A 21,053-nucleotide genomic window follows, 5' to 3' on the forward strand; every position below is an offset into this window, starting at 1 on the left:
TTGATATTTACAAGTACATGTACACTTTATTTAGCATCTTCTACATCACCTACATTACCAGAAATACCACAATGATACATTGGATGATTGAAAGATTACACATACTGGGAGATAATATCATTGTTCTACACAGTGATTAAAAACAATCGAACAGAAGCTAACAATATCATATCTGATTCATTTCATCAACACAATGTTTCAAAACACCATAAATCTTTGGTAAACACTAGTAAATCCGAGACAACCTGTAGCTGTTTTGCCTGATCACGAACAAGCCAGAGTGGGAGACCTTTTTCTCTTTTCTTGACAAAAGATGGATAGCTGCTAATATAGAATTTGAGATAGCAGAGCAAGTGATTTAGGGGAACACTGGTCCAATCATTTTGGCTTTCCTTTCCAAACTGTTGAGCGATTATCACAGTCTCCAACTACATCAAGTGACATCACATCTCTGTGAGGGAGATTTCTGCAGTAGTTTCTAAACTGTTATCATCCATTTTCCCCACCAGTTCTATATATCTCCTTAACCCACAGCTCCTCCTCAGCTTTCAGCGTGATTATCATTGTCTCTGCATCCTTATTCCGAGTGAAGAGTTGCAGCTCTATATTCGAAGCATTTCCTGAAACTGACAATGAATCAAGAAAATGTCAATCATAGAGGCCTTTCTCATGAGATTCAGATACAATGAATATTTGGGTGTACTACCTATCATGTGTCTACAGTTGTACCAATGTGATCATAATAAAGGGGAGGGGACACTAACGAGACGATATAAACCTGTCTTACCAGAAATTGTCCATATTTCTTGAAAGAACTTATGGTATACTGCAAGATGACTCGGGTTCTTGTCTTGGGTTGAAAGGAGCATCTGGAATTTCAAGTCATTGGGCAACCTACGAAGACAAAGATTACTGGTATCAAGCCACTGAGAGTTAAAGGGCTTTTCTACTGAACAATTGTACTGTCTCAAAGTGCTTTAGACTAATTTCCTGGCATAAGCATGACATCTGTAAGAAGTGTTCAGACATTGCCAGTATATTGTGAAGACTGAATATTGGTGTTTACTCCCAGCTCCTAGATGGCAGCACTTCACTTTCATTTCCAATAATTGTCCAAAACAATGTCTCAACAAGTTTTAGAATGTTTTTGGACAGTGTCACAAACCCATTATTTAAAAGCTATTTTCCTAAATATCTGCTTTTTTTCAAAGAGCATGTCACAGTTACAAGTCTGCATTCACCTTTTTTTCGTCATGAATTCTTGCACATCTTTCAAGTGCACCAAAATTCTAGCAATGCTGACTTCTCTGCCTGCATCCTGAAACAGAGTAATATTACTAATACATTTGTACTTTGATTAACAAAACCATCGAATGTTTCAAATACAATGCCAAAGTTGGATTTGACCATTTCCGGTGTGCGGGCGATTCAACTGTTGAAACCTACCTGCATCTGCCCAGTATAATAAGTGACATCTTCTACCAGGAGGGCATCAGGGACAACTGGCATCATATGGAAAGAGCATAAATATTCAATCAGCTCGTTACAGGTTTTGATATATCTGGAATGGAATTGTAAAAGTATTCATAGCAGAGGTCATTTATAAGTACATTGTACTTAGAAATCTAAAAATTTTAGAAAAATATTAGTACTGCACATTGGTAAAAAAGAATATTGTAAAAAAGAATATTTTACACTGTCATATTTGATCATGTGTAAGTGCAAAATTTCACAAACAAAAAAATACCTGTGTGGCATTGACATGGTTCTGCAGAATAAGACAAACGCATCACAAATACTCTCAACATACTTATGACCTGGCGAATTCAGTAAACGGATGGGCCAAATCACTTGGTAGCATGTACCGCATTGCCATGGGAATTTTACAGGAGTTAATTGAGTGCAAACTATGAGTCATCGCTTGTTGAACTGGTCAGCAAGGAGTAAAACCTGCCAATCGACATCAATCAACACGCTGCCTTGATGAATCCAGCAATGTCAGCATAATCAGCGGAACTCTCGAATAAATTTGATAAACAGATTTCATGAATGATAATCAATTTACAGACCGGAGACTGAGAGTGAGAGGGTAAAGGCTGATCCTTTTAATAGTTTCATACTGGAGTAATACCATTATTTCCAGGACACAATGAAAATAATTTACACAAACAGTCACTGAGTCAGGGTGAAATGCTAGAGCGAAAGCAATTAGAGTCTGTGAAAACAAAGAACACTCAGACTCCCACCCTTGAAATCGGCATTCAGTTCGTTTTGAAAGAGTTCTAATTGCTTGCGCTATGTGTCAGCAAACTGTTTATGCTGAGGCTTTACGTGACAATGATCTTACTCTCACACACTTACACAAATTTGACTAGCTTCAGCACTGTCGGCTCTGGCTTGGTCATGCTGTGCACATGTTGGGGTAGCTTGCGGAATGGCTCACTACAAATGAATGTCACACTGTGACCCTCGGAAGCTAAGTTGACAGCACCTTGAAAAAGTAGTGATCTCTGAATTGAAGCTCTGAAAAATAAGTTCACCAAAATATTATAAATTAGCTCACAGTGCACACTGTCACTGTCGATCATGTCACAGAAACCCTAATACCTCTGTTTACTAGTACCTTGTCATCATGTCGAAATGTGAATTATGGGTGCGTGACCCATCACCCATGACCCAGAGATTGACCAAGGAAGTTCCTCCATGGATTGACTGTTTGTCAGAAAACTTACGTAAATTTGGTGATTATGTTGCATGTGACACCCCATAGAATTGGATGCTGGCAAGGCCCATGCATTGATCAGAGTTTAGATGGTTACAAAATCGCACAACATCCAGGTGAGGCGGTGTTTTCTTTCATATTCAACTCACACATGAGTTCCACCTGCTAATACTGTCACCTCAGAACTACAAATATTTCGAAACAAAGCTTGTGATTTGACATTTTTTGATGAAAATGCAGACGAAATCGGTAGGACAACACGAAGTACCATTTTGCCAGTTATGTCAAATGTGAAATTGAAATTTTAAAGCTCGTCTTCATCTTCATCTTTATCCGCAAAGCTCGTTCTTTCATTTTCTCATCATCAACTTTAAAAAAAGGGTTTATACTTCAACGTGCAACTCTGTATTATGATAGTGGGCTAAAAGACTTCCAATAATGAATGAAATCGTAGTAGTTTTAATTTTGGCGCCTTTGGCCCTCCATTGACAATTCGATTCACGGTTTCTGATTGGCCGTGGATGAGCTCATTCAGCCTTGTAAGGTAAATGACATCATCGTGTATTTTGAGTACAGCTGTGTAGTAAATTGGTGGTAAGAAATTACCTAGGTGAAAGGTCAGGGGTGCGTTATTTCACGATTTCTTGATTTAGTAGGGATTTATTTCATGTGTTGGTTACCTAAGTTTGTAAAGGGTATCATCCACGTGGATGTATGAGGTGCAGAATTGCGGATAAATGCTCTATCTGGAAACTTGCTTAGGCAAGATAGGCGAGTATCATGAAATTCTCAAAAAATTGCGCTCATTTTTCACCCTCTCCACCCGAATTTGGGGGTTATGCATCATTTGCACAACCCTCGCAGCATCGTATATTGATGCCAACTTGCAATAGTGTCTGCCCTTGCTTAAGCACCACCCTGGAGAGGTTGTAAACCCCCGTATTCTCAGATTATGCAAGTAGTGACACCGCGTAGCAACGAAATCTGCTTGCGCGTATCTGTGTACAATGTATAGCGTTAGTGGATGGTGTGTACAAATGTACACGTTACAGCGTATTTTATGTGCACTGGTGGCTGCAATGGTGGTGCGTGCTGATGTAGTACTAGTATGTATGCAATGAAATAATATAAAGATGCCCTTCCTTGGTGTAGGCCTATGGCAGGGTAAAAATTCAACAACGTGAAAAAGGCCGCCTAACATGAAGTACAGTACCATTTAGCGACAAATAGCATGGTGACTTGATCAAACTTGAACAAAGCTTTAGGCCTACTTAATGCATTAATTGCATTACTGATATACCAGAACCAGTACTGACTTGATGACGGAAATAAAAATAAAAATATGTAAACTCGAAAAGGAATTTTTGACACTTCCCATAGCCAGGTGACGCTAGTCTTGATAGTCTGATGCTGTGCCGTACTTGCTTATTTTCTAACACTTATTATAAAAAATTCTAAAGGGTTAATAGTAAAGCCTATTAAAAAGACAAATTAATGTTAAACAAAATGTTAACAATGATGGTTTCTTTTTCTCTCCTTTGTTATTCAATGAAGTTCTAGGTCAACTGACACAATTTCAGTTGTGACTCATCCATTGTTTAGGCTGCTTCCAGCTCAATGATGGCCTAGATGATATAATTGTGTTGCTGCTGAAACTGAGCACTTTTAGTAGACTTACTTTTTCTGATGTTAAACAAGGCGCCCCTGAGAAGTAGAAATGAGTACATTTCTGGTCTCATTTTTGATTTCACTTGAATTTCTCTTAAAATGTGACATCCTTATTTTTTCCAGGACATAAATTTTGGTTGTTTTGAATCTGTGAGTGCGAAGTAAAGAGATGCATCGTGGACCACAGCTTGTGTTGTTCCAGTTCCACAGCAGCAGGCAGCTGGGGCAGAAGGGGCAGTGGACAAGGTTTGTATAGAGTGGCAAGAACTTCTTCATTATTGGAAATTTGGAAGTCCCAAGAATAATTTGATTACGGTACTGTATAAAAAAAGAATTGGACAAAAATGACGCTAGTAATGATCGACATCTACATTTTTCTTGATGCCATCGCCATGCAAGTCATTGGTGAAAGGCCAAGTCAGATAGGCCACGCTGGGTTTGACGTCTGTCTTTTGAAGATTTAAACCATTCATGAAGAAAAGACCATTGAAGACCTGTAATATAATGGTGAATGGGTTTGTTATAGAGTTTTCGTTTATGATATGAATCAGATTTGTTCCTTCATCAAGATTAGTATAAATTTGGTGAATGGCAGTCAGATTAGGAAAGTGAGTGCCATCTTACTTGTAAAGGCTTTCGATTTGGACTCTCCATACAGCTCTACATGATGAGTTACCATGGTCAAAATAGTTCGTTGATCAATAGTAGTTTACAAGGCCTGTGTTATACATGGGCCAACGAGGAAGAATGCCAAGTGCAGACAGTGTTGTGCAATGAGACTCCTAGATGAGTCAGCGAACCTGATCACAATCATGTGACCCCTGATCCTTGTCTAAAATCATGATTGCACTTATTTCGGTACACATACATCATTGTACATGTAGTTCTCACAAATAGGGGGCCTACAATACACAACTTACTTCCTGATGTTCAGATTGACACATAAATGTCAGCTTCAGCATGAATCTGTATACAAAGTAAAACATTTAGGATATTTGGAGGGTGGGAATGGTCTTTTTCGGGACACCGGGGGTGAAAATCGCTGTTTGGATTTGGGAGAAGTGTTTGCTAGGGTGCTGCGCCCTTCTCTGTTCACCTGGAAGAAACACTATCAGGTGCAACACAAAATATTGAAATAATAATTTCTCCAAGAAGTAGACTTTTGCGGTGGCTGTCATTGACCACAGTCTTGTATGGCTCACATGTAGCCTTAGGTAAGTAGGCAAAACACGTACAGCTCTCTTCTAATTTCGTTGTCTCAGATGTTGGATATACAGAAATGGTTGGATTGTGAAAGGGCCTGTTTTCGGCAGTGACCTCATCTTTATTTCATCTCTTCTTTTCCAGGAGTCTTGTTCAGGAGTTGGTCTGAACTCTTTTGTCATTTGTGCGGCACCAACCACATCGGCCTCATGTTAATCAAACTTGCGATGGCCACGGACTCAGGGCGGAAATGGGGGACAGTTAGTTCTCATCAACTATCGGAAGTGATACGGCGAGAGGATGATAAGGTGGGTAGTATAGTATGCATAAATGTGCAAATTGGTTTGTATCAATTAAAAACAAAGGGCTTCACCACCCTTAACTTTTGACATATTTTTTATCATTGTGAGAAATGCTTATGTGCACCAAGTCTTCTTGTTCTAGGAGTAGCAACATAGGAGTTTGTCCAACACAGCAGCAATTCAAATGTTACAAATTTTTGAGTGTTTGGATTTCAACAAGTCATCATGACAGGCCAGTTTTGCAAAAGTTCACCTTGGCTATATTTCACAACTTTCTGTGTATACCGATGATGTGTACATGTTGTACATGTAGTGTACATGTTGTACATGTATTGCGCAGAGGACTTGTGGACTGTATGAGTCATTCATGTCATTCTGTACACACTCCATGTTACATGAAGAATGTAATGGCAATAATATTTCTGCTTGTACAAATTGACTTATCCAGTATACATTATTTCACAATACGACCAACTCTTATGACATGGCTGCACTGCTGTTGGATCAAAGGTCATTCAGTCAATTACAGTGATTGATTTTTATAATGATTATCAGGGAAGAGTGATTTGTCCAATTTTACTAAACATATCTTAGTAAAAACAGGACGTTTCTTTTAAAGTATTCATGACCTTCTGGACAGATCTTGTGTAAAGTTTTACTAAGTTTTTAAGAATCTAATTCATTTGCATGTAAAGTTGATCCATGTAAGCCATAATCCTTTGAAAAGAGTCAATATATCATTCATATTTTGGGCCCATTTATTACAAGATAATGATGTTCATGTCAGCTGACACAACAAGAATGAAAACATGACCAAGTTTGGAAATATACTGTGCTAAGCCTCTGTTAAAAGAATTCAGATAAGATGAGGGTGTCTTTTTACATTGTTTTAAACTGTATATGTGACTCGCTCTACCAAAACTAGGCGCTTGTCGCATCTGAACTCGACAGGTTGATACGTTGTTCATTTCCCTGTTGTAGACCTTTTGTGAAATCTATTACAAACTGATTTGGTCACATTTCACAAAAGGTCTGCAATAGGGAAATGAACAACAAGTCCGTATCAACCTGTCAAGTTCAGATGCGACAAGCGCCTAGTTTTGGTAGAGCGGGTCACATATCACACTTGCTTGACATACCATGTGCAGATGGAATCATCTGTATCTTGCTCGTAGCATCATCCCCTTGGCTGATTGCATGATCCATCCTACAGTACATGTACAAAAAGAAAAGAAACAAGACGTATATTGAAGCACCTACAGTCCTTTTCCATATCCAACTCAAAAGCCGGATAATCAGTACTGTGATTTTTCTTGCAGGTGCTAATCATCGACAGCCGGTCCTTCCTGGAATACAACACATGTAACATTCTACGCGCCGTCAATATCTGTTGCTCGAAACTTGTTAAACGGAGACTCCAGCAAGACAAGGTAAGAAGCTCAATTGGATCCTCATCCTCCCACAGACAAGACATTACAAGAGTGACATTGAATCAAGGCCTGTGTGGCAATTGTCCTTATGAATTGACATAGTCATCATAAAAGCTGTCACATTCCCTAGTTAAGCACCTTGTTGAGTGATAGTAACAGAAGGATGTTAGGGCATGGCATTAGATTCTTTGGAACTACCTTTACAATATTGACCACTAGCTCGTTGACACCATAAGAAGTCCTGTATGCTTATTCCGTTCATTTTACATAGGATAGAAGTGTTACATATCACATGGAGCCTGGATGCTGACGGTCTTCCTCAGTGGATCTGAGACGATTCTGATTTAAAATTTTTTGGGATTTACTTCTTCCCTTGAGTCTCTCGCTCTCAGTTCATGAAATTACAGAAGTGGGATACCTTGGTTAAAGCGGGACTAGCAGCCACTTTGTTTCAAAACTCCACACCTTAGTTCTTTAGTATCGCATTCCTTCTTTCCTGATTTTTCTTTCTTGAAAGCTTCCTTGTTGTTTGTAGTACCTCACTGAGGCAGATGTGGGTCAGAACTGCCAAGGTAAACTGGGACTAAGCCTAGTATTTTGTTCTTGCTGCATTGACGTATGAGACTATTAGTGAGACTGGAAGCAAAAAGTTGGCATATTTGGTTGTTATTGTACACAGGTGTCCTTTGAAAAACAGTTTGAATTTAGCTCTATTTTTTAAGATGGTTCCTGTCAAGAATCAAGTCAGATATGCTAAGTATTACTTGAGTACGGTTTCAAACTCAAGACTTGGTCACTTCCAGCAAATGAGGAGAGAGCCAAGCGGCACAAGCCCTTCCCAGTTAACCTGAAGCAAAGAGCACAGAGCCCCTGATAAGAGTGCACCAATTTGTATCCTTGATAGAGAGGGTATCACTGGGATTTGCAATGACAACTGGTGTATTTGGCCATGAATGAGTAGACAAAGATCACGCTCCACTGTGGCATGCAATGCCAGTATTTTCCTCTGCCTGTAGATCTGTCGGACCCAGTGTCTATGCCCTGAATCAATTAACTGAATGGGTATCGCTCCCCGTGAATGCAACAGGTGGTTTCCCAGTACAACTGCACTCGAGCAGCCGTGTATGCAAAATTGACTTATTTTCATTGTAAAACTCAATAATGTGTCTTTATCGATTCAAATGATATTCATGATGATAAAGTTGCTGTGTGTTCATTTCATACAGGTTTTCTTTTAACTCAGCCAAACTTTATCTACACTGCAGAGCTTGATTTATTTTGTTGTTTCTATACGACGTGTAATGTTTATGCTAAGATGAAGATGAAATCAAGCATTAAGGGACTCTATGGTATTGATTCCTCTGGTGGCAAAGTGGTGCAGTATGTTGCTCATTCTATGCCAACCTTGTTCATGTCTTACACATGTTTACCTTCAACCACCCCGGGCCTCACCTGGCTGAGGTGCTGCACTATTAGATTCAATTTGCAAATCTATCACATAAACACTTTGTGGGCTCAGTGATTCATAGTTAAGGAATTAACCACAGGTATGTAGCAGTCAGAAATGAACCCAATATGGCGGCCATCGCTAACCTGACCTAGACCTAGCTGGGCAGAGCTAAGTTTAGGCCTCGCCACTGAGTCACACCTTTGGAATCTCACCCTGACTTCCTTGCATTCTGCGCAGCTGCATTTTGAAAATCAACAGCTTTATTTCTTTCTTAGCTGCCAGGCACAACCCCTGTGACAGGGCCAGACTGACTGTAGCCCATTGCACTGTAGTCTATGCAAAAACAGCCAGTGCAATGTGTCTTTGCACTGCTGCTATGATTTAGTGCTCATCTTTTTTACATGAGGTTGCTTGGGGATTTGACAAAAAATCTGCAGTTTGTTCATTATTGATTTGAGTTGCTTGTTATGTATGATCATATTGCTCAAGTTTTTCATTGGGAATTCACTGCAGAAACAACAGTTTGTGATGTGAATGATGCAATGAATGGCACGTGGCTTTGCATTCAAACTGCAGCATGCATTCAGTACTTTACAGTGGAGACATTGAATTGAGGCATTCTACAGAGGAGCCTTGGACCCGTCCAAAATGATTAATTGTCCATTTTAGAGCTTAGAAAACGCTCAATGGTGAATCCAACCTACAGCCGATCATATGAAGAGGCAGATGTGAATTATCAATTGAGATGTCCCCAAGGAATAGTAGTGTCCTGATCAACTCCTTTCAATGTTCATCTCCGGAATATTACGTATTATCAGCAGGAGATATTATACTATGTAATGATCTTTCACAGTGTTGGGCATTTCCGTTTCGAGTTAACGGTAAAAGTCATAGGCAACTGGTCCGTGTTGACGTGAAACTTTCAAAAGGATGACAGGTGGTTGAAAATGCATCTGTGGTGTTGATCGGTAGTTGCTTAGCAATGGGCAGAGCATAGATTGTCGTGATTTGCAAACTGAACAGCCGATCCAGAATGAGTCATGTATGGAAAGGTGATTGTGGGCATGATGATCCAGGATTGAAACAATCCTTGTTCGAAATGAACAAGAACAAATAACCATTTTGAACAAGAAACATTTCAACATTTGACTTGGCTTGGTGCTGAATCATTGTGTAATAATTGGCATTCATTGTTAACTACGGTCATACAAGCTTTCAGGAGGAAAAATGGCTTAAGTACAAAATGTCTCCCAAGCAAACCCAGTGAGAATCCTGACACTAGCATCGCTTGTTCAAAGTTATGTTCAAAGCTATAGACTACTAGCATGACTAAAGTGATACAAAGTTCTGCTCGATGTCAACAGGCAGCTGTTTTTGGTCTTGTTAGTGGTTGTGCGTGTGTAGTTTGATATTGAACGGAAATGTGTGCCTTACCATGTGATTTGACGCAGAAAAAGCATGAGTCATGGCAGGTAATCTATGATGGCTGTGAGTATCATACGTTGAAGTATCCCTCCTGTTTCACCTGACTGAAAATCCAACTCAAATGCTTTCCAACTCCTGTATTGAGATAAAAGCTGTTTTCTTTGGATGTGTGCAATTAGTGTGTTCTTTGTTCCTCCTTCCTTGTTTCTCCTGCAGCCCCTCTTGGGAAAGGTAGGTTGCCTTCATTCAGCCACTTGTTGCTGCTGCTGCATCTTCATGTGGTATACCTGTTGAGCTCTGCTCTACCTGTTATGCCAATGTTATAGCTGTGGCCACTTGGATGCGTATTGTTAGCAGCATAATCACTTTGCTCCTGATGGAATTGTATTTCATGATGTGGATTGACATCTATGGCTTGGTGTCAGTTTAAATCCTATTCTGTTCCAAGACATCTTGACTTACAAGGCTCTGACAGTGCCTTTCCACGCTCCAAAGGTAGTGGGAGTTTGACATGATGGTTCAAAGGCAACACCTGGTTCTACATTTCTCCTTGCCATTGTTCGCTGCCACTTGTAGAGATTGTGTTGTGCTTTAAAAACAATGTCCTGGTGGCTGGATATCTGTCCTGGGAACAGTAGAGTCTGAACATTTGGCCTTGACCTTTGATCACATGATCAAGCAAGATGCTTGAAATGAAGCAAGGTCTCATATTTCAAATGTATCCTCTTTGAGTGAAGATAAATGTAATCTGTGGCGATGAGTTGATCGAAGACGTTTCTTGTATCCTCTGGCCTACAGCACTCAGGATTAGATTTTTGCACTTGTATGGTAAAAATGGGGCTGCTTTTTTAGTAGGTGTGAATCCTGCAGCTCCTATCCCAAATACACTAAATCGATGGTGAAGTGCATGATTATTGCAGTATACAATTACCTATTGAGAGCATAGATTTTGACACACCCTGTACTGGCTGTTCCTGTAACTTTCTTTTAGGTGTCCTGTATAGTTCCTGTCCTGAACCTGCCACATTGATGAAGCCTGGGAGTGTTTGATTGTTTGCATCCAGTTTACCTATTGAGAGCATAGCTTCTGACATCCCCGTATTTGGCTGTCAATAATTCCTGGTGTAACTTTCTGTCTTTTAGGTGTCAATTCTGGAGCTCCTGTCCCAAACCTGCCACATCGATGCTGAGGCCTACACGTCTGTGATTGTTTACGACCAGTGTACGGAGAGTTCGCATCTTCTCGCTGCTGATTGTTTCCTTGTTGTGCTTTGTAAGAAATTACAAAGTGTCTTTAAAAAAGTCAACCTCCTGAAAGGTAAGCTCACTTTTCATCCACATCATTATCTTCTTCTGTGTTTTTCAAGCACGGAGAAGAAAGAAAACTTGTTACAAAATGAAATAACTTATCAACAGAGCTGAACGTCTTTTTATAGTGAATTGCATCATTTTGAGGCTTGCCGACTGGAAATATGAATCTCATTTTGTCATTCCGGCAAGTCCCTTCATCCCGCAATGCAATCTGAATCCAGCATTGATCCTCTGATTCTGAAGCAAGTTTTTATCACGATGGTTCAAAACCCCCATAGAGTTCCTCACGAATCCCCGGCAGGCAACAAGTTCATGCTGTTCGCGCGGCTGATCTCATTGGACCGATCACTCTGCCTCACGTTACCACCCGAGTGATTTGTTCCCTCTAACAGGCTGTTCCGCTACTCTGTTGAAAGCCGCTATGACTCACACATTCAATATAAAATTAATCTGGTCTTAATGCAAGGTTTGTTGCATTTCTATTCCCATCGCTGTTGCAGCAAGGTGGCAGGAAACAGATTGCCAGCTTTGAAAATTGGGGAAATGCGATTTCTGGAGTTAGTCATAGCACTTGGCAAGATACTTAAGGTTGGCCTTAAACCCTTCCCCACTGGTAACTTGGGGAAATTTCTTAAAGGGTTCTGATGACATGAGTAGGTAAAGCTAATATTCCTTAAAGGAGGAGTGGCTTGACTTATAAAGTCCCCCGCAGTTTTCATCGCTCAATCTGTCGATGTACTGCATCACAAAAGTGCTTCGGTTGAGCCGGGGAATGTTATCTCCAGTAGATGGTGCCTTGGTGACAGTTCAGGAGAATCCCGCAGAAATTTGGCATCAGAGATGCCACTTCAGCAGGTCAAATTAGGGGGGTTGACCATCTTATGATGAAACAACAGCATCAAATGAGCCCCAAAATGTCCCAAATGTGACAGCATGTGACATTGCCGATCTTACCAGAAGTGAGCGCTGATATCAATAATCTTGCGGTGTACCTTGCTTACTGTGGGTGCCTGATGAGTCTTCTCCTTGATGAGTTGACTCATCGCAGATTTATATGAGCCTCTCCGAGGTACTCATGGCCACTCCGCTGCAACGATGGGTGCGGGAAGGATGGAGACCCTTCTAAGCTGTTCAGGTGAGACGTTCATTCTATGAGTTCTTTTTTCGGGGGGAGGGGGGAATTGTAAGTTTCATGGAATTGTATTGTCTTTCTCTCTCAACAGTCTCCACCCAATCGGAGCATCAGTGATTAAGTACTGTTTGCTTGTTTGTGTGATCAACATCCTTTACCATCTAGACATGCTTTTCACTATTGCTCTACTTCTTGATCAATATTTACACGATTCATTTCTCCTTGGCGCTGTTCTGATATAAATGATGGCTCCAAGAAAACGTGTCTTCCCGATTCAGTAATTCCATATTGCGGAGCAGGTGGAAATTGAGGCCTCGTATGCTGTGGTGGAAACTTTGGGTTTCGTCTCTGTGGCATTTGTTCATAAGGGGTTGTCTTGAATCAATAATTCTGAGCTCTGTTTAGGTTGACGCCAACCTAATCAGGCTGGCTCCGGTTTATTGACTGTTTTATTTCAAACTGATGTTTGTTTTGTTTTTGGACATTCAGCACTAAGAAGGTTATTTTTTCATCCAGATGATGTATTCGATCATTTTATCTATTATCCATGAGTAACATGGAAGGCCTTCAAAATAGGTTAATTATGATGTCATTTGACAATAAGTACCACTATAATAGTATGACTTCAGTAATGCTCTCTGATGAAAATACTTGAAAATGCAGGGCCATATGTCACAATGAGAATGAAAGGACTTTAGGTTATGAATCATGATTGCCGTCAATGGATATTAGTGTATAGCTGAAAGTTGCATGCATACTAGCAGGTGGGACAGTCAGCTCACAAATATGAGTATTAACTTATGGCAAGCTACACATATCAAAGCAATGAATGTTTTCAAAATGAAAAATTTTATGTTGTTTTCAGAAACCTAGCTCCATTGTATCCAAATAAACAAAATGAAAATCCATTCAATTTCTGAAGTGTATAATCCTAGGATAGTTGAATGTATCCAGGTGCCAAAGGTGACTAAGTACTCTTCCTGCCCACGGCCTGAGCCGGACAGCTTGGCAGAATGATCCAATCACTACTTTTACTGGTGACTTGGAAAGCCTGGGAGGGGTACCCCACTTGTGGGTTACTCACCCTAGATGACTGGACCTGTGCTGTTTTGAGCTCTCACTCAGTGGACCAGTAGTTTTTACTTTACACTGAATTCATGTCAGTCTTATGAGGAAATTTGTAAAAAGGAAGATGCCAGTCAATAATATGGATTTAAAATTAAAGATATTATTCCTACCGTCAAAATCATGGAACAGTACACTAGGTATGTTTACAAATCATTGATTGATTTCTCCTTGATAATGCTGTTTGTTGTGCTACTAGCTGATCGCTCTGCTGTGATAGTGGGTTCGATATTAGAGTGGTTGTCTTGGTCCATTCTGACTGAGAAAGATTTTGTAACATTCTTTTTCTGTTTGGTGTGTTACAAAACATAACCATTGCCTTCTCTTCAAAACTAAAAATGTTGATTTTCAGTATATTTTTCTAACAAATTGTTTCAACTCTGTCTTTTCAGGTGGTTTCCTTGAATTCCAAGCGGCCTACCCCAGCCTATGTGAGAACAAAGGCAATAGTGACTACAAGTGTGCCTCCCTAAGCTCCATGTCCCAACCCTGCCTGCCCATTAACAATATCGGACCAACAAAAATTCTACCTTTCCTTTTTCTGGGCTCACAACACGATGCCTTCTCTCAGGAATGTACAAAAGTAAGTGGGAGGTTGTTTTTGTCTCTTAGTGAGCTACATGTAAAAGTTTTAACTTGTCCCAGTTAGGCCTGAAACACTCAGCAGTGGGGGGGGGGGGGTTGACGCACCGGTGGACAGGAACCTCCACTACAAAATCTAACCTATGAGGATTGTTCCCTGAGTTGCCTGAACAGCAGGCCACCACAGGCACAGAAACAACAAAAAAAATGAAAATTTGTTTGCTCAAATAGTCCTAATTTGATTTCAGATGAATGGCATTACGTATATCTTGAATGTGAGTACCACTTGCCCAAAGCCGACGTTCATACAGGAAGGGCATTTCTTACGCATTCCAGTCAACGATAACTACAATGATAAACTGTTACCACATTTTTATCAAGCATTCCAGTACATAGGTAAGTCTCATTTTGTATAATCTAATAAGTGATTTACTCATCTGAGAGAATAGAAATTCACAATTTTGACTTTAAAAGGTCTTGTACGCCTCTGTACTTCAGCCGATGGGGGAAGATGTGTTAGGGTTTTGTGTTTGCCGTAGAGGCCCACATTCCCTAGCTGATGAACACTTGTGGCCTCTCAGTAAATAGCTGTAAAATGAGCAACTTTGCAGAATAAAAGACGTGATTCACTTGACCTCGCCTCTGCTATTGTAGTCAACTTAGTCGACAAATGAAATCTGTCAAAATCGCCTGATTGAAGTTAATGAGGCAGTGTTGGATAATGAAAGCGAAAGCTTGCCGGCTCATAATTAGTTTGGCATGATTCATCTATTGAAAGGGTAAACAGCCACTAATTTGCGACAGTGTGAAAATACTTGCTTCACAAGTGTGCAATCTCAAGAGTAACAAACACAGGTTGTTGAAAGGACTATTCACTTTGTTGGGTCCTTAATTTTTAGCTCACGATGATAGGTTGTCCATCGTCTGCTGTTTTTGAACTTGAAGTGATACTTAAAGTACAATGTACTTTTGTGGGTTTTTTTAGCGAAAGTAGTAATGTGCTCTTGTAGTCCCTCAATGTTTCCGTGACGGACGTGGAAATTACATAAACATACAAAGAAGCCTATGAAATGTGAGCAGCTCTGAGACTCCCGGACAAGCAAGCTCCAGCAAATGACCTGCTTGATCGAGAAGCCTTCAATCTGCCACAACTGATGCCGTGCACACGATTATTCTCAAGATGTTAATATTGCCATCGCAAACTATGACTTTCCTTTCGACTCGCTGTGTGACATTGATTTTCCACTTGTAGCTTGCACACAATGCTTTGAAACTGTTGTAACATTCAGTTGATATCTATTCTCCTTGTGGCTGTCTGCTCCTGGCGTGTATGGGAAATTTCTCCTACTGATTGGATGGCACAGAGCGCTGTCTCTACGTCATGGAGATAATGGGAATATTCTGATTTAAAGCTCAATTAATTATTGCAGAGGCTGATGTACTCTGTTTAATGACGTATCCAAGTTCTAGGAAGGGGAAGATTGACATTATCGGTTGTGTCCATATTGTTTCTCATTTGGATCAGGTCCTCGGCTTGCCCTGGTATAGGCATCAGTTATGAGGAATTATGGCTTAGTCTCTCATAAGGCAGACAATTGCAGTCAAGCGCATTACACAAGGTTGCAACCAATGTGTCAGGGTTTGTTATCAAACCTGTGATTTTTGGTCAGATTTTGTGTCTGAAGCGCGCACTGCGTGAACCACTAGACCACTAGTTTCGTTTGTTTATGTATAGATATATAGAATCCAGATGTCAATTTGTCTGTTCAATCCTGCGCTGGCCAGTTTTCATTGACCCCCCCCCCGTCCATCAGTCCTGTTGATATAGAAAAGCCATTCAACAGTACAACTCCCATGCCATGAGTCTCAACCAAATCAGATAAGAAAAGAATCATTGGGAGAAGACTCGTTGTCGGGACAGGTTGGGTGGTTGCATGACTCATCGCTAAGTTTGCTTCGATCTCCTTAATGAAGAAGAAGCGTCATCTTGCTGATTCTTTCACATTGGGATTACTGGTCATGTCTTGTAATCTTCTAAACATGTCCTATTAGCCGCGAGTGAAGGCGCTGATTCGTTTGCTGTGAGTTTCTATTAATCATGATGCTATCTGTGCTGACAAGATTTAGGATCTGAAGTGATCATTATTTGTGTGCTATCTCTGATTGCCTTGCATAAATCATTTGGATGTGAGCATGGAGCCATCAGTTGCTCCTGTCCATGGCATGGCCAAGTCCTGTTACTTCTTTGAAGGAGATGTGAACCCTCTCTCACACACTCATTGCCTGCATTGACTTCAAGTTGATGCTGACTGCGTGAAATTGCATTTGAATTGAATAGTTGCCAAACTGTGTGTTCATTTGGAGCCCGGTTTGAGTGACTACTGTGTTTGTTTGGACTGCTTTCTCTTGTATCCACTTCATTAAACTCAATAGTAAGATCTGTCGATGAATCACATGTAAGGTGCTTTCTGCTCAAAATGAAGAAACATCACCAGCCCCCAAAAATTTTGGCTTTGAAAATTTTTCAGAATTTTGAACTTATGAAAAAGTTCAACAATTTTGGCAGGAAAATTCAATAAAAGGGTCCAAAATTTGTCATTTCTAGAAATGTTATATCACGAGCCTGCCATCACCTAGCTGTCGCATCAATTAAGGTATCCATGACAACGCTACGGTACACAATTACTCATACCATTGGGAGATCATTAGAGACGAGCAAGGAAGTTAGCCACCGAACCCTCAAGATGGTTATGTGTGAACTTCCGTTTCAATGTAAATTACAACAAAATCATCATGGTGTTGTTAGTGAAAGCCGGTGGTGGTGGTATGACGGATTGCCGTGCGCTTGTTGGGAGTGACTCAGCCAGGCTGAGCAGGCAATCATGGGATTAGTGTAATACTAACAGGTTTTTCTTGGAGAACATGAAAATGTTAAGGGATGAGAGTGAAAGCAATGAAATTGCTAAGATTCCAATCGTGAGTCGGCCACGTGGGTCTTCAGAACAATTATTTCACTAAAACAACTTGGTTAACATCAAAGATCCATATTTCTTTCAAAGAATTCTAATCCTACATGTTTACCAATATGTAGCTCTGGGTGGTTGAAGTTCTCCCGATGACCTTGAAGAGTCCTACCTGAACGTTTTACATTTCAAAGGACGTATCTTTTATAAGTCGTGTGATTGGCAGTAACCTTTTTTACGCCGATCCATATCTCAACTAAGCGCTGGTTTTCATGTTCGCTGACACCAGGTGCGAGAGTGTGTTGTTGCTTGGTGATGCTTGCCATGTTCTGCCAAACTGCTGATGCCCTGCTAGTTGGCATTCCGACGTCTAGTGATACGCAATGTTATCGCTTCCTTTGGTCAAGGTACCTTCTGATTCTTTATCGTAATTGATAGTTTTTCTCCATCATGTACCGGGGTAAACTAAAATTCGTTTTCTTTAACCCTACGCTGAGAAATAATAACTTACATTTGTCAGATGTGTGGAATTCATTAGTTGGTAGCCAACAACAATGTGCACTCTTCTTGCAGGAATAAATAGTAGATTATTTATGACAAATATTGCTACAAACTAGAAAACAGAACTGTTCAGGATTCCATGTATCATACAAGGTAGATGGTACATTTTCAGTTAACCGCAATGTAGCCCCAAGCTACGATAATTTCTTACAAGAAATCACTGATAAAAAGACCACAATTGTACCTGGGTCTGTTTGGTTTCAAAACATTATTTCTTGTTTTTTTCTCTGGATGACTTCATGATATGCCAATCTCATCAATCCCGAGATAGATTCCGTTTCCATCTCATGTTCTGATTAGTGGCAGTCAAGGCGAGCAGAAGAAATTAATTGCCACAAGATTAGTTGGCTAGTTCACGATACAGCTTAGAAGATAAAATATTTGTATACTTTGAGGATCAGCATCAGTTTCTTTTGGGGTGAGCTCAAGTCAAACATGGATCTACCCGCCCTGTGACCACTCTCTCTCTCCAGTGATCCTGTCTGCATGCTGCCTGGCAGAAATTGTGCCCAGGCAAACCCCCCACCCCTCCACACCTCCATTTCATGCATTTGTAAGTGCATCAGCCATTCCTGTAGCCATTTGAGCAAGATTCGTGTGCCTTATGGTGGTTGGAAGTTTCATCCTTGGTAGATTAGACCTGAGCTGGCATTATAACATTACTGATGGGATAGACTTGGTCTAGATAGCTAAGCCTGTTTCACCTGTAATAATAATGAATCATATTCAGCTTCAGAAGTTGACTTGTGGGTTGGCTTCCTACCAGAGAATCATTGGGTTGCTTGCTTTCGTGGAGAACCAAAGGAATGTTAAAGGTCATGGTAGAATTTCAAAGCTGAAATGAGTTTGGTTTGAACACACCTGGCTAATATGGAGAAGTGCCAATAGCCTATTAAAGATGGTGTCAGATGTAGCTGTTTGTGCCATTATCTTCCATTCACAATCAGATTTGAGGTCCCCCTCGCTAAATGAAAGGTCAGCCAACTTGAGGTCATTAAAAAGGTTTGACCATGTATTGACAGTTAACTTGGGGCCAGTTGACTTGTGCCATGTGATATTTGAATTAATTACACTGACACTAATCTACCTTCATGGCCACACCCATGGATTATATCACAGGCTCATTTATATTGCTGGCCATACAAGCTTTAGTGGGGGGCAAGTAAAGGTTCTGTAGAGGCGAACAACTCTGCCCGTAAATAAGGCTCAATCATGTGAAGTCTGGGGTTTTTTCAGCATGTGCCTACCCATCCAGGTACTGCGCTACTGTACCGAGTGGCTGTGGCGAGACTCAAACCCCCTTCTGATCATAAGTCCGACACCCTTCCCCTGCGCCATCACACTTCCCGACACAACTGTGAATATTTCACAAGGCAAAAACTGGAGAACGCAATACAACCAACTGTTGCATCGCGACAGAGTGCTAATCTATTCTAGCTTCCCATTTCCACTCCAATTCATCCTTCGAACCTCACTCCAAATCTACCAAAACATGGATTGTTCTCTCAGCTGTTGTGAAGTAACTGCCAATACGTTTGGTGGCAGAGTGATTGAATATCATCTATAATTTATGCGGTATATTCCATGCAGATGAAGGTACCACTTCCTGCATACACTCGTTGCACACTTGATAATGTGGCATGACTCATACCGTTAACCCTTGTATGTCTGCTACTGCTGTGGCAAGTTGGTGCTGCAATAATCAATATGCATACCTGTGGAATATCAACTTTGCAATGTGCAGTAGAAAAATTCAGTGGCCCTCTGTTGAGAAATTGTGAGAACTGTCAAGATAATCAATAATTGATGAAAAAGATAATTCCAGATTTATGTTGGGATGTTGTAGTATGTTTCAGTGCCTACCCATTGTAATACCATTGTTTTATTTTACTGGCATGCATGTGCAATGGAGGTCAGTGGCATCGTGGTTAGACATGTTAGAGAGCTGTGGTCAAGGGGCAGCATGTTGCATAGCATCAAAAAAAGAAGTTCTTTTATTTCCTTGATATGAAACTACATACACATATCATCATCATCATCATCATATCATTACCGGCGTCGTAACCCTATTGGATTTTTGCCGGAGGTATGGAGTCCACTATAGGCTACTGTCCACCTATGTAGGATCTTTTACTTGCCCTGGCATAGACACTCAGGTACAAGGGACCACGGCTTTTAGTCTCATCCGACAGACCCTCGAGTATTTCATACGTTAGTGTACGTGTTGTGAAGAGCCAGGAATTTTAGTTCCTTGAAAGCCACGCCGGTTCATCCAGAAATACAATCCTGGGTTCTCCCCGGGATCTAAGACCTATGAACGTATCATGGTTGACAGTGAGGCCACTGAGTCTGTATACAAAACTTGGCTCCCTCATTTGGCGCAGATCAATTCCTGAAGTGCTAGGATCGTCGTTGGTGTTTCTTAAGAAGGAAGATAATTGCTTGAGAGCGCCTCCATGGCGCCAAGAGGAGCAATGATAGTAGGCCATGAATCACTGCTTTCATTTGGTGGTCGAATTGTTGTCACTGATTATACGGTATATTGACGGAGGTGTTAGTCCGGCTTCACACCAAGTTGGTGGGAGATGAAGTAATCGCCGTTGGCCTGTCCTGACAGGGATGCTCCACGCCAGTTGTTGCCAGTAGCATATCATCGTCCTCTGGGGACCATTCCGAAGGTGATTTGCCAACAACTAGCGACTCTGGTCTTCATTATCCCTGATGGATGCTAAATCTTATTATCAGTTTATTTTCAGGAGCTGCAGCGGTGAGTCTAGAAGGATGTGGACTAAACTTTATAAATGGACTCTAAAAAAGTCACATTTTCACTGTTTGCTATTATAACTTTACCCCATCTTTGATGTATCTTTCAGATAAAGTTCGGGAAGCTAACGGGTGTGTGTTAGTCCACTGCTTGGCGGGCATCTCAAGATCACCAACGCTAGCTATAGCCTACCTCATGCGGTATCTAAAGATGTCCTCTGATGAAGCTTACAAGTATGTAGAGAGTCTAATGATTCATTTATAAAACCTGAAGTAAATCTTTGTATAAATAGCAGTGCTGTTATTTGGAAATCTTATGCACATTATGCTGAGTATTCTGATAATGGTCTTTCATGTGATTAAGAGGACAGGATATAAATAGTGAGGTTGAGTACCATGACACAAGTCATATTAGT

The 21,053-nt window shown here is 40.7% G+C and overlaps 2 protein-coding genes across 8 annotated transcripts in view; one reads left to right on the forward strand and one right to left on the reverse strand.

Moving 5' to 3' along the window:
• Positions 1–10,768, reverse strand: LOC135488782 (uncharacterized). 4 transcript variants are annotated; one of them, XM_064773615.1, is made up of 6 exons: positions 10,210–10,768; positions 2,362–2,523; positions 1,447–1,561; positions 1,242–1,318; positions 788–894; positions 1–626 (listed from the first exon to the last, which is right to left on the reverse strand). In XM_064773615.1, the coding sequence occupies exons 2-6, from the start codon at positions 2,403–2,405 to the stop codon at positions 490–492; spliced, it is 480 nt and encodes a 159-aa protein (XP_064629685.1). In that variant the 5' UTR covers positions 2,406–2,523; positions 10,210–10,768; the 3' UTR covers positions 1–489. The 4 variants fall into 4 exon arrangements, with proteins under 4 accessions (XP_064629685.1, XP_064629686.1, XP_064629683.1 ...); XM_064773616.1 differs by lacking the exon at positions 10,210–10,768 and adding an exon at positions 7,035–7,204; XM_064773613.1 differs by lacking the exon at positions 10,210–10,768 and adding an exon at positions 2,872–3,105.
• Positions 2,781–21,053, forward strand: part of LOC135488781 (dual specificity protein phosphatase 16-like) — a 26,339-nt gene continuing 8,066 nt past the window's right edge. Inside the window, exons 1-8 of one of the 4 annotated variants that reach the window (XM_064773611.1) lie at positions 2,781–2,838; positions 4,514–4,636; positions 5,738–5,901; positions 7,215–7,325; positions 11,344–11,518; positions 14,161–14,351; positions 14,599–14,746; positions 20,748–20,871. In XM_064773611.1, the coding sequence (XP_064629681.1) occupies positions 5,803–5,901; positions 7,215–7,325; positions 11,344–11,518; positions 14,161–14,351; positions 14,599–14,746; positions 20,748–20,871 (848 nt within the window). In that variant the 5' untranslated portion in view covers positions 2,781–2,838; positions 4,514–4,636; positions 5,738–5,802. Of the gene's footprint in view, positions 2,839–3,282; positions 3,494–4,513; positions 4,637–5,222; positions 5,605–5,737; positions 5,902–7,214; positions 7,326–11,343; positions 11,519–14,160; positions 14,352–14,598; positions 14,747–20,747; positions 20,872–21,053 lie in introns of those variants that run through there. The other 3 variants (XM_064773609.1, XM_064773608.1, XM_064773612.1) reach the window with 3 other exon arrangements.

The sequence above is a fragment of the Lineus longissimus genome, chromosome 5 (assembly GCF_910592395.1).
Source record: "Lineus longissimus chromosome 5, tnLinLong1.2, whole genome shotgun sequence".
NCBI classification, from domain to species: Eukaryota; Metazoa; Nemertea; class Pilidiophora; order Heteronemertea; family Lineidae; genus Lineus; species Lineus longissimus.

Excerpts from the sequence above, each read along its gene's own strand:
- LOC135488782 (XM_064773613.1), bottom strand. The coding sequence starts at position 2,993 with ATGGTACTTCGTGTTGTCCTACCGATTTCGTCTGCATTTTCATCAAAA. Across the intron at positions 1,319-1,446 it reads ATTATACTGGGCAGATGCAG|GATGCAGGCAGAGAAGTCAG; the intron begins GTAGGTTTCAAC and ends ACTCTGTTTCAG. Across the intron at positions 895-1,241 it reads GAATTCATGACGAAAAAAAG|GTTGCCCAATGACTTGAAAT; the intron begins GTGAATGCAGAC and ends TTGTCTTCGTAG.